This window comes from Leptodactylus fuscus, chromosome 5 (genome assembly GCF_031893055.1).
Source record: "Leptodactylus fuscus isolate aLepFus1 chromosome 5, aLepFus1.hap2, whole genome shotgun sequence".
NCBI lineage: Eukaryota > Metazoa > Chordata > Amphibia > Anura > Leptodactylidae > Leptodactylus > Leptodactylus fuscus.
The window spans coordinates 203175832-203189203 of NC_134269.1; the positions used below are offsets into that span (position 1 = coordinate 203175832).

General features: G+C 44.0%; 1 protein-coding gene across 1 annotated transcript in view; it reads right to left on the reverse strand.

Annotated features, from left to right (window-relative positions):
• Nucleotides 1-336: 336 nt before the first annotated feature.
• The window catches only part of CFAP43 (cilia and flagella associated protein 43), a 36559-nt gene continuing 23523 nt past the window's right edge, over nucleotides 337-13372 (reverse strand). The window contains exons 22-38 of the mRNA XM_075275003.1: nucleotides 13121-13237; nucleotides 11722-11925; nucleotides 9953-10159; nucleotides 9285-9374; nucleotides 7871-7951; nucleotides 6701-6826; nucleotides 6242-6361; nucleotides 5418-5525; nucleotides 5216-5302; nucleotides 5049-5137; nucleotides 4757-4964; nucleotides 3966-4078; nucleotides 3444-3603; nucleotides 2895-3059; nucleotides 2607-2687; nucleotides 1170-1323; nucleotides 337-524 (exon numbers count right to left, since the gene is read on the reverse strand). Coding sequence (XP_075131104.1) covers nucleotides 352-524; nucleotides 1170-1323; nucleotides 2607-2687; nucleotides 2895-3059; nucleotides 3444-3603; nucleotides 3966-4078; nucleotides 4757-4964; nucleotides 5049-5137; nucleotides 5216-5302; nucleotides 5418-5525; nucleotides 6242-6361; nucleotides 6701-6826; nucleotides 7871-7951; nucleotides 9285-9374; nucleotides 9953-10159; nucleotides 11722-11925; nucleotides 13121-13237 — 2283 coding nt within the window. The 3' untranslated portion in view covers nucleotides 337-351. The remainder of the gene's footprint in view (nucleotides 525-1169; nucleotides 1324-2606; nucleotides 2688-2894; nucleotides 3060-3443; nucleotides 3604-3965; nucleotides 4079-4756; nucleotides 4965-5048; nucleotides 5138-5215; nucleotides 5303-5417; nucleotides 5526-6241; nucleotides 6362-6700; nucleotides 6827-7870; nucleotides 7952-9284; nucleotides 9375-9952; nucleotides 10160-11721; nucleotides 11926-13120; nucleotides 13238-13372) is intronic.

The following is a 13372-nucleotide window of genomic DNA, read 5'->3' on the forward strand; positions in this document are numbered from 1 at the left end:
CTCAGTATGCTCTTAGAGGTTGTATTAACACTGGCCCCATTGGCAGGAAGTGCTGACATCCCCATGGCCTATACACACAGGGCTCCGACTCCTAAATCTGACAACCCGGTAGATTGTATCATGGAGCGGGTACCGGGTAACAACACATTACTAAGTCATATCATGGGGGGTCTCAATGTCCTTCTTCCATCGTTGTGGTTAGTACTAGGCGTATTATTATAATATACAGTATATCTAATAGACACAATCTTATCCACAAATAGGATGAAGGTTTAACAAGACAACGGTATCATGGCTGGATACAATCGTGTTTGCTTTTATTGAGTAGCGCCATGTTTCATATACATGTATCTAATACTCCATTTGTACAAGTGCAGGGAACGTTTTCATCCGTAATCGATCTAATTCAGTTCGGAGAATAGCAATCTCTTGTGCTTGAGCCTTTACAAGGTCTACCAATCTCCTGCGCTGGACGATGTCCATGTATCTGTCCCTGGCATTCTTCTCCAAATTCTGTTCTACTCCTGATGTAAGCAAAAAAAAAAAAGTTATTTAATTGGAATCTCTTAGAAATTCCAGGGATAGGGGAACATTAACTCCTTAAGGCCAGGCGAGGCAAAGCCAAAAAACCTTGCAGAAAAGACAGTGGTAGAAACGCATTGTGCGGACTTTCTGTCCTTATTATTCCTACCGTATATACTCAAGTATAAGCCGACTTGTTCAGCACATTTTTCATGCTGAAAAAGCTCCCCTAGGCTTATACACGAGTCAGGGTCCACGGAGCACAGAAAACTGGAAGGACCTGGAAGGGAGAGGTCCTTTAGTGCTACTGCTCTGTGATTGGCTTGTCATGAGGTCACGTGACTGTGATGTCATCAGAGGTCCTGTAGCCACTGGTATGTAACATCTGCAGATAAGGTTGAGTCTAAATCCTAGTAGCTCCGCCCACACCAGAGTCCGATCACATGGTCATGTCGTCACCAGAGGTCCTTTAGCCCACTAGGATTTAGCATCTACCCTGCAGATGAGTGGCCAGGATTCATTGTGTCTTATGAAAGATGTCTGTTGTATGGAGGAGAGGAAGCTCTCCGAATGGAATACCGAACGTAGATGTGAACCAGGCCTAACAAAGTAATGCCAATAATTTCAGTTAATAATATACAACTTACCAACCACATCATAGATATGCTTCCTCTCTGAGAAGGAGATGAGCGCGTCCTGTAGTTCCTTATCTAGTTGTGAGTTTGTCTCTTTCTTTTTATTAATATGTTTTTCCAAGTCCTTAATAACTTGTTTGTACTGTTTCACATTTTTTTCATGTTGCTGCAATAAAGTAGGTAAATTCATATTATTGTATGACTGCAGACAGGTACAACATGCACATAACGGAGAATATTACTACACAATGCATTGCACATATGTACGTCTTCAGAGAAGTACACTTAGAATTAGTTTTAAAGGGATCCTATCATTGGATACATTTTTTTTTGACTAACACGTCGGAATAGCCTTAAGAAAGGCTATTCTTCTCCTACCTTTAGATGTCTTCTCCGCGATGCCGTTCGGTAGAAATCCAGGTTTTCGTCTGTATGCAATTGAATTCTCTCGCAGCACTGGGGGCGGTCCTCAACGCTCAAACAGCACTGGGGGCAGGCCTAAGAGCTCAAACAGCACCGGGGGCGTCCCCAATGCTGCGAGAGAACTCTCCAGCGCCGCCTCCATCTTCTTCTGGAACGCCCTCTCCTTGTGTCTTCTTCCGTCCTGGGTTTGAATCTTCTAGGCCTCAGACAGAGCCGACTGCGCATGCCTGGGCCACAAGAGAATGGCTGCTTACACCAGCTTACTGTTTAATCTGATTTATATCTCTATAATCTGATTTATTCTTTAAAAAAGCGGTGTAAGGCCGGGCCCAATACACAGGGATTGACGGCTTATTCCATATGATTCTATACACAGGGAGAGCTGTCAGTCACTTTGTATAGGAGAGAAAGTCTGTGAGTCCTGCACTCATCTCCCCAAAAAATGGATTGGTGACTTCTATGCACAAACCATACTCCATACTGAGGGAGTGTACTGAGAGGGCCCGCAAGAAAAAACAAACAGTCCAAGGCAAGGGGTAGGCAGGAGGTTGCTATTGAAAAAAATGGGCATTTTTAGGAATCTGTGAATGGGGGCAGGTAATATTTACAGGTGGCTGTACAGTCCTGCGTCCTCCGATAGTCCTAGACATCCCAGTTCAACACGAACAGCAAACTAACACCCCCGGGATACAAACAGCTACTGTCCCCCTCCTCTCCTGAGCTATTGCTTAGGGCAGGTTCACATCTGCGCCCGTGCGCTCTTTAAGCAATCCTGCTGGGTTTCCATCTTCTGCCCCGAGAAACTGGACAGGGGACGGAAACCCGGCAGTCAGTTTTCCAACCCATTCAAGTGAATGGGTTTGAAAAGTGACCACCCGTGTACGTTTTGTACCTCTCCGCGGCTAAACCGTTTTTAAGCCCTGCATGTTCGACTTTGATGTGAACCCGCCCTAATGCTCATCAATAACAGTGAATCTACTAAAATAGAGTCATAAACCGTTCCATGCTTTAATCCCTAATACGTACCTTCTCTTGAACGTTGATGGTCTCTTCCAGGATTTGCATCTGATTAGATATGCGAGCGTCGTAGTTTGTTTCATTGAGGAACTACACAAAGACATAAATTCAATCAAAAAGCGGATAATCTTATAGGATAATGAGATATAACAACCTATGAGACAGTATGGGTATGCAGAAGTTTGGGAGGTTTGCTGGTATGGAGATACCCCAGAAATGGCTTCCATACTGTTAGTCTAGTTAGTATTAGCATTGTATTAGTTGATTATTTTATCAATCAATTTTAGCATATCATACCGTCTGAATTTCTTTTGTCACACGAAGCATTGTAATATCTCTGGACTTCTTCTTCAGGTCTTCCATCTCCATTTGTATCTTCTTATGTTCCCACTCAAGCTGGAAGATTCCTTTCCGGAAGTCTTTGCTTTCCACCATACTTGCTATCTTCTGCTCTCCTAGGCCCTGGATACATATATCAGTGAGTAGAGACAAAAGTTACGCTGGGTTCACACTAGCGCCCCGACTCCGTTATCAGGTTTCCGTCTTCTGCATGGAGAAGGGAACCTCCGGCTCTCCAGCTGCTGTGAAACTACATCTCCCAGCATGCTCTATTCACTTCTATGGGAGTTCCAAGAACAGCAGAGCAAGTATGCATGCTGGGAGTTGTAGTTTTACAACAGCTGAAGAGCCAAAGGTTCCCTACCCCTGCGCTAGATAGAGATATGACAATGTTATTGAGGCCAATACTAGCACAAACTCACATCATCACCATTTCTATCTATGACAAGGAGCAGCGCCTCCTATAGACTCAGGCTGCCCATGTACATTGTGTAATGTGTTACCTACCCGTATATTGCTGTTTAGATCTTCTATGACACTCCTGTGAAGCAGTATGGCATCCATATAGCTGGGAATTAAGTCCGCGTTCTCCACTTCCACCTGACCTTGTTTTAATACGAACTGGACGGTCAGATCGAGCTGAAACTTCATTTTCTCATTTCGCAATCTGATAACCGATAGTTGAGAGAGATGTATATGTTATAGAAGACATAATGACGTCTAATAATGACATAGTGCTAAATACTGGGATGTAAGGGTGGAAAGCGGCAAATAGATATTATATTAGAGTTCTCATTATTATTAAAATATCATTGCCGGTTATGGGACAAATGGACACAGGATGCTGATATATCAGAGGTACATACAGTTAGTGAAAACCTGGGGCTATGGCACTGCTCCTATTGCACTCGAGTCTCATTTTTATATTCCAAAAATTTCTTTTTCAAGGAACGGGTCTACTGGACTATCTAAAGGTAAGATGATGCTCAGCATAATGTCCCCTGAAGTGCGCTATGGCTGGTTAGTTACATGTTGAGTTCTTGCATGATATCTTCAATGTCTTGTCGTGTTCTTTCATCTTCTTCAATTCTTTTATGTAGAAATTCCTGCATCTCAGCTAGGACCAGGGCTTTGCGCTTTACCTACACCAGGTAAGATGTAAATGGACACAATAAGATACATATATATACACTACACAAGACCATACCCATTTGAGACCAATACAGCACAGCGAGTACAGGCACCCTTATAAATACTTGTTGTGTGTGATGTCCACATGTTGTGGGATTGCTACAGATTTTATATCTGGATTTGCGGGTGTAAAATCTGCAATGGAATACAGTTGGGGCAAAGTGGGTGAGATCTGTTAAGATGCTACAACCATAAAACCATAAAAGGTTGCATAGCCTGCACGTCAGGGCAGATCCTGGGGTGAGAAGAGGTGCCTGGGTCTGTCCTGAAATACTGAGTCTGGTGAGATAGTACTGTGCTATTTTGTTTGTTCGTGTGGTTGGTAGTAACCCACATGTATAGTTAGCATTATACTGTTTAGTTAGTGCTCGGACGAGCAGGGTTTTCTGTCTTAAGGTTCTATTTTAAATTGCATATTCTGGACCTGAAGTGAAGGTTTATTTATTTTGCTGTTTTTTCCAAATAAACCTGTTTGCACCAGACTTTGTGTCCCTGTCTCTTACTGGTTGGGTCCGCACCATTGCCGCTACCGAGCTACCTTCCCCACAGCTTATATAACAAAATATCCCTTATACTATGTGCTTCATAGAATACAGATGATGGGTTGGTTATTGCTTTCGGTTACATACTTGTTGTTCATATTCCATTTTTGACCTCCGCGCCAGACAGAATCGCTGCCACACTGGAAGGTCCAGCCCATCGGGCATAATCTCCGGAGCATCCAGTTCATCCATAGCTTTCATGAGCTGAACAATTGAGTCATTATGAGCTTTTGCTGATCCTGGCCGGTCACCAAACGGCGCCTCGCTTTCTGTCTGAGTCCTGAGTCGCTGAACTCTACAAGAGAGAATATAGCTGATCTATACCAGACATTCCTGGCGACAAGTCAACCAAGTGGAACATTTCCCTCCATAAACGTACCTTGGCCTTTTTTTGTACAGTTTATAAAGCTGGTCCACAAGATGAGCCGGGACATCAGAAAATTCTTTCTTAAATCCGCGATCTAACAACTAAAACCAGAACAATTGCCATAGTGTCAATACAGAAGTTAGCGCTTGAGGTTTCCTACTTGATACACTTGTTTTTACCTTATCTTCTGCCACCAGATTGTCGTAAGACTCCCTAAAAGACTCCACCGCAGCTTTGAAGGTCTTCACCAGGTCAGATGTTTGATTCTGTAACAGATAGACTTATTATTCCTATGATTTCATCCTACTATGCCCACCACGAAGGTGTGAGGTATTAAGCATTATAGCGCAGCAAATAAGTCATCCCTGCAAGAAATCCCACCTTGTGTTTCCGTCTCTTGTCCATGGTCTGGTACAGTTGTGCCGCTCTGACGTTTATCTCTTCTTCGATGAGAATTGAGAAAAGGAGATTGCTTATTTTCAGTTCTTCCTGTTCAATAGAGAGTTAAATTCAATATATCGTATATACTCGAGTATAAGCCGAATTTTTAAGCACAGTTTTTGCGGCTTATACTCGAGTCAAGCATAATTTTTTTTTTTTTTAATTTTCCAGTAGCTGCTGCATTTCCCCCCTAGGCTTATACTCGAGTTAATAAGTTTTCCCATTTTTTTTGTGGTAAAATTAGGGGAGTCGGCTTATACTCGGGTCGGCTTATACTTGAGTATATATGGTAAGCAAACCTTCCAACAATAAACCACAATAATACATCAGGGCAAGGTTCACACTATGTAATTTGAAGCTGATTTTGAGGACAATATCTCCGGACTAGGCCCATTCATTCCAAAGTGGGAAGCCACGACAGTCGCATTTTGGTCCTGATTCTGACCCGCATCTAAATCAGGACCAAAATACGCGGTCACTAGCCCGTGTGAACTAGGCCTTATAAACCCTATTGTGTGGGTAATCAGTGAGAAAAACTGTTTTCTGCCATGGGATCCACAACGCTGAAATTTGTGGAGGAATCCGAGGTGGAAGACTGCCCCAAATTCTGTCATGTGAACCTTAGCCTTATAACCAGGTAAACACTACAGCACTGTTCACACAGTAGCCAAAACTATGACTGCATCCAAAACAAATTACAAAGTTTGATTATTAAATTGTCCCCTTTAGGTAAAGAGAAGATGACGTCTTCTCATGCTTATTACCTGATAGATGACCATTTCACATTTCACCTTTTTCTCAAATAATTTACTCAAGATCTCATCGAACGCCAGCGTGGTCTCCATTATGGACGCCTGAATCTTTTTCATTTCTGCCTCTAGTATCTAGTGATGAATGGACAGACGTTAATGGCCAAGCAGATCACATCTCCACAACTACACGGGAGCTAAGCTCAGCCATGATGATTGACTGAAGAGGCTGCAGTGTTAGGGTGACTGCCGAGTGCTAGTTACAGCCTCTTCCCATTCACTTCTATAGGATGGAGCTATAACTACATCTCATGGCTGCCATGAAACAGACTCTGTGCAATATACAGTGAAGGAATAACAGGACCCGCACGGCGCTGCAGGCTCTTCATACAGCTGTATAGGAGGTCCCAGGTGTCGCTGCCCTCCACTGACCTATCCTGAGCATCAAAGACAAAGAACGCTTCAACCTCTTACCTTCCTATACTTCTCCTTCTCCTCATTGAGCTCCTTACATTTTTTATCATAGTCCTTGAACTGCTTTTTTTCATCTTCAGTCCATTCAGTCTCTGCTTTGGACAGAAAGCCTGGCTGTGCCACTTCCTGAAAGACACATGATGTGTAAGGTGATGGGATTTACATTTTTTAACTTTTACTACCATTATGGATAGCTTTCTCCCTAAGGCTGGGTTCACACAGGTTTTTTGGTCCGGAAACTGAGGCGGAGGACACCTCAGTTTACGTACCAAAAAACGGGTATCTGCGTCTGGATGCCGGTGCTGTATACCGTTATCCAATCGCGCACTCCGCTCCGGATTAGGCCTAGTTGGGAGGGAGTGTCTTTAGGTGGATTCGCGAGGTGACTCGACCTGAAGAATGAGCATGTCGCTTCTTTTTTCTGGCAGCCATTTGTTCCCGGAACAAACAGCTCCCGGAAAAAAGAACTGACCGGCTCCCATTGATTTCAATGGGAGCAGTCTTTTTGTCCAGGATTTTGAGGCGGATACGGGCTCAAAATCCTAACCAAAATACCCTGTGTGAACCTCTACGTATACGAAACCTATACGTATCATTAAAGGGGTTTTCCATCTAAGCTGTTTATGGCATAGCCACAGGATATGCAACACATGTCCTATACATACAGATCTCAACTCTGAGACCTGCATTTGTCCTATTCCTCGTGATAACTCGTGTCAGAATCCGCGTGGAAATAAAGCCTCTCATTGACTTCAATGGGTTCCGTTTTCCGCACAGAACCCATTGTAATCAATGGAAGGCTTTTTTTCCCATTGAGTTCAATGGTTTCCGCATGGAAAACGGAACCCATTGAAGTCAATGAGAGGCTTTATTTTCGCGCCAATTCTGACACGACTTATCGTCGCGCCAGAATTTGCGCCAACTTCCTCCGTGTGAATGCCCCCTAAAGTGTTTTGCATGAGCAGCACAGAGAGACCTCGGGCCACATCCCTCATATCAAGTGGCATCTTGCCCATATCTTACTGCTGAGTGAATATTTGGGCTCAGAGAGCTTACCGAAGTGATTTGTATGGCATGGGAACCTATTTGAAGGCCAAAAATATACTGTAAAATAAGAGTTCCCATTTCATCCGTAGTCTCAGGTTTGTCACAACAAATAATGAATCTCACCATTCTCAAAATATCTTCCTTCTTCACCTCCAGGACGCCCCCCATCATGTCATTGAGAGCTCGCTGTTTCGCATTGTCTTCCTAAAAAACATAAGGAGATAGATCAATAAATATCCTAAAAACTAAGTCTTCGGAATCCAGCCGACGGCTCTTATTTATTTCAAGAGAGGGAAGGGGAAAGGCTGCTGCCGACAACGCTGTCCCCCAAGGAACAATACACTGATCCATCCATTTCCTGAAGACTGTAATAGTCTATTAATATCTGTCAATGAACTGACTGCAGCAGCCATAAAGCGAGGACATCCTGCTGCGCGCTCCATAGTGACAGTGCAGGAAGGACGTGTGTATCTCTATTATGGCAGGGTGGTTGTTACACCTACAGAAATAAATGTTACATCCTAAAAAAAAATCCCAAACACATTATTTATCTTCTAGATAGATAAATAAACCTTAAAAAGGGTAAAAGGAGCAACTGGGAATTGTGGCCCACATGGATCATAAGCGGCATCATGTTAGCCAAAGTAAAAGTCCAGCCAATTTATGGGTACGCGGGGCTTAAATTGGGTTGGAACGCGCCAGAACTCAGTTCCGGCATAATTACAAATTGTCTTTCAGCGTTCCTGTATAAAGACCCCCCACAAACAATGCTATCATCATACCTGGGGGGCTTTTCAGACTCCTGAGTATAATGATCAGAGACCGGGGGGGGGGGGGTGTTTGAGGGAACGTAAGAAACACTGTTACTTACCTCTCCTGGGCTTCGGGGCTACTTGGTGACGTCATAGCCATCACGTGGGCCCAGCTTGCATCCTTATGCGTCACGACGCAAGCCCGGCTCAAGTGACATCTCTTCCATCATTGAAGATGGCCGACATCAGCTGGGAGTGTGCCCGTACCCAGGAGAGGTAAGTAACAGTGTTTTTTATGTTTGTATCCTCCCCCGGGTCTCCGATTATTATACTCTGGGGTCTGAAAAGACCCCAGAGTATAATAATTGTATATGGATGGGGCATAATTATTCCAGAGTTCCCCTAAAAATTTTTTCCCAATTTAAGCAATGATGGTATGTATTGTACCTATGTGACCTACCTGATACATTAGTCACTGCCATTAACTTTCATATAGTGTAAAAAACTTCCGACACCTATTCTACGCCGGGGTCTGTATGGGGTAGTAATGCCAGTTTATTCTCATTTGTGATTTGGATGTGACTTTTTAATAATTCTGAGTAAGCAGTAAATCACTTTTCAGCTTTAATTTTGCAAACTGACATATGTGGCAAAAATGATCCAAAAAGTTTGATCCAAATGGTGACATAAAAGATACGTATTATGGAGTAAAATGCTTCAAATAAAGCGTGCACATACATGAATAACTATTGGCCTCTTCCTCCCTGCCTGAGTTCTCCACGTACCTGTGCGGCCAGTCGCTTCTCCTCTTCCTGCTTTGCTTGCTGCTCTGCCTTTTCTTTTTGTTCAGGGGTTAAATATTTTTCAACCTTTATCTAAGTGACATAAAAAAGTTTGTAGTTAATGGAACAGCCATGGATTTCCGGCATAAGAGGAATATCTGATACAGGTAGACAGATGTGCAAAGTTAAGCCCCTTACAGACGACCGACCATGTGCTAGGTCAGGGTGCTATTTGGGTTTTTCCTGGATTTTTTTTTAATGTAGATTGTGCCTCATATAGGGATCACAATGTACATTTTTTTCCCTATCAGTATGTCTTTGGAGTATGGGAGGAAATCCACTCAAACACGGGAAGAACATACAAACTCCTTGCAGATGTTCCTGATTCGAACCCAGGAATCCAGTGCTAACCACTGGACCACCGTGTTGCTCCATGGCTTTTCCTGGATTTCTGTGGGCCCTGCACATGACCGTGAATTACAACTATAGTTTTCTGGTGAGAATTAAGGTAAATCTGGCGGACCAGCCTGCCTAAGAAAGTTGCACGTGGGCTCAGGGCACTACAGTGCAGCAAAAATACACCAAGTACAAGCGCATTTTTGCCCACTTTCTAGGCCTTCACCCTTAGTAAATGTTGGCCAATATGTGATCATACTCAGTAATAACGTTACCTCTGAGTCTTCCACAGTGAGGGCTCTTTCCGGCTTTTCGTTATCTGACAATTTTGGTTCTATGAGTTTTTCTTGTATATTTAGCTCAGCCATTATCTCCCGGATTCTCTGATTCCTTTCATTCACACGAGTCACTTCTTGTTCTTTCTGTCTGTAGAACACTTCAAACTCTTTGTTAAAGGCAGCTTTTACATTATAGATAATGTCCTGCATGATAAAGAAATATACACTATTATACTATATACTATTATCCACGCTTTGGGTATACTTACACATGGCATGGCACAAGCTTCTGTGCCGAAAAATCAGTTCCATAAATGTAAATGGGGTTGTCTAGGCAGTAATAATATGGGTTTCTTAATCAGGTCATAATTCATTGTCTTATTGTCAGTACATCTTGGCTTCACTACACATGCTCAGTGGACAGCGCATGCGCAGTACGGACCATGGCTTTACTACACATGCTCAGTGGACAGCGCATGCGCAGTACGGACCATGGCTTTACTACACATGCTCAGTAGGCAGTGCATGCACAGTATGGACCATGGCTTCACTACACGTGCTCAGAGGGCAGCGCATGCGCAGTACAGACCATGACTTTACTACACGTGCTCAGTGGGCAGTGCATGCGCAGTACGGACCATGGCGTCACTACACATGTTCAGTGGGCAGTGCATGCGCAGTACGGACCATAGCTTCACTACACATGCTCAGTGGGCAGTGCATGCGCAGTATGGACAATGGCTTTACTACACGTGCTCAGTAGGCAGCGCATTCACAGTACGGACCATAGCGTCACTACACGTGCTCAGTAGGCAGTGCATGCACAGTATGGACCGTGGCTTCACTACACGTGCTCAGAGGGCAGCGCATGCGCAGTACAGACCATGACTTTACTACACGTGCTCAGTGGGCAGTGCATGCGCAGTACGGACCATGGCGTCACTACACATGTTCAGTGGGCAGTGCATGCGCAGTACGGACCATAGCTTCACTACACATGCTCAGTGGGCAGTGCATGCGCAGTACGGACAATGGCTTTACTACACGTGCTCAGTAGGCAGCGCATTCACAGTACGGACCATAGCGTCACTACACGTGCTCAGTAGGCAGTGCATGCACAGTATGGACCGTGGCTTCACTACACGTGCTCAGAGGGCAGCGCATGCGCAGTACAGACCATGACTTTACTACACGTGCTCAGTGGGCAGTGCATGCGCAGTATGGACCATGGCGTCACTACACATGCTCAGTGGGCAGTGCATGCGCAGTACGGACCATGGCGTCACTACACGTGCTCAGTGGGCAGCGCATGCGCAGTACGGACCATAGCTTCACTACACATGCTCAGTGGGCAGTGCATGCGCAGTACGGACAATGGCTTTACTACATGTGCTCAGTGGGCAGTGCATGCACAGTACGGACCATGGCATCACTACACGTGTTCAGTGGGCAGCGCATGCACAGTACGGGCCATGGCTTCACTGCACATGCTCAGAGGGCAGCGCATGCACAGTATGGACCATGGCTTCACTGCACATGCGCAGTACGGACCATGGCTTTATCACAGATATCTCAAAACCTTTTGACAAATTACTTTCAATCCCATTAAATAATAAATCTACATGGTATAATGGTACTCTAGGAAACATTAATTATTTTAATTAGAAACCAGTACATGCCTGTTTAACCGTTTATAGCCACCGCTTTTAATGCAGTCAGCGCTCTAATAGATATGATGTGACAGTCGCCATTTGCAGGTCACGTACCTGCAGCAATATGATTTGGTTGATTTTCTCCTCTCGGCTGTGCATCTCCAGCTGGCTGTACAGGTTGGAGATATCTCCGCCATATTGATCACTCAGGCTCCCAATAAGAGAGACGCTATCATGACTTTTCTCAGTCTCCTCTTCCGCTTCTTCCTCCTCTTCAGTTCCAATTTTTGCCTGAACCTCAACAATTTCTTTTCTGATCTAAAGTTAAAAGAATTTTCCATCATCCATGATAGAATGTAAGTATATACATTGTCAATTTTTTGGGGAGGTCCCATGCACATGACCATCTGTGTAAGGCTAGGTTCACAATGTATGGGGTTTCTGTCCCCGAATCCACAAAAATGACTTTTCTCTCCTCATTTTACTGCATTCTGTCGGTCGGAAACCCAGTGAACCCCATTATAGTCTATAGGGTCACCGGGTTTCTGCGGATAACTGCTTTTTAACCGGATTAGGTTCCCATTCTTCGGGTTCCCAAGTGGTGAACCTAGTGTAACAGAAATCCTCAATATCTGTGGGTCTATACCGTGCTTCTGTGAGCCTGAGATAAGGCAGTGTATCACAATGTACGCTAAAGGGTCTGCAATAAGAAACTATAGTGCAATACTTGTCTGTGTACACAGAAGAGCCTTGTGCATGAGGCTTTGTATGTATATATGGTATAACAAGGCCTTTCTAGGCTTCATATAGGTCCTGCATGTAAGAATTACTCAAGTATTTTAATCCTTTGCAAGCCCTATGTGCAGGGTGACCCTATAAAATTCGGCAGGAACACACAGGGTCTGCAGAGGGCTTTGCTAAAAATACATAAGCTCTTATATGAGTGAAAAAGGGCCCCGTAGAGAACAATAGCAGATCTGTGTCCAGGCTCCAACTAGATTAGAGGCCAAGAAGGATTACAAATAAATTAATTCCCTAATTTTGCGTATTAACATTTCAGCTCCCTTTACTCTGTGGAGAACCCTTCATGTAAAGTCAATGCTTAGCCACAGATACCCCTCTGAAATGAACTGGCTACTAAGTTAAAGGGGTTATCCTCTATCCATGGGACAGGGGATAACTTGTAGATAGGTTGGGGTTCAACTGCTTAGACCCCACTGATCAGAAGAATGGGGCACTTTTGTCCCCCGTTCTGAACGGAGTGCTGGCTGGGCAGCATTCATTTCAATAGGAGCGTCAGAGATAGCGAATGGTGTAATTTTGTTCTCCCAATCAATGTTGGACCTCCACCGATCTGCAAGTTATCCCCCATCTTTTGGGCAAGGGAAAACTCGCTTTGATGGAAAATCCCCTTTAAGGCTGCAGCACATTTTACTCCTTTTGCTGTCAATGTTTGACAACTGTCAGTACACAGCGTATAAATCTGTAACGTCTGTACAAATAATGTATTTACTTTGAGATCAATAGATTCCGTCTTCTTGACATTCAGCACTTTTTCAATATCTTCCAATTCCTTTGCGGTCCGTTCTTTCAGGGGATAGTTTGTCACTTCATTGTCTGTATGAAAAGACTTAAAGTAATAGCACAAATTAGCAAAATACCTACTGTAAATCTGTAAAGCCGCAACTACAGAGTCGTACCGATCCTATTAGGCAACTGCGACACCAGCTATGGCTGTAGATAATGTTACTGTCAGATTTTCAGC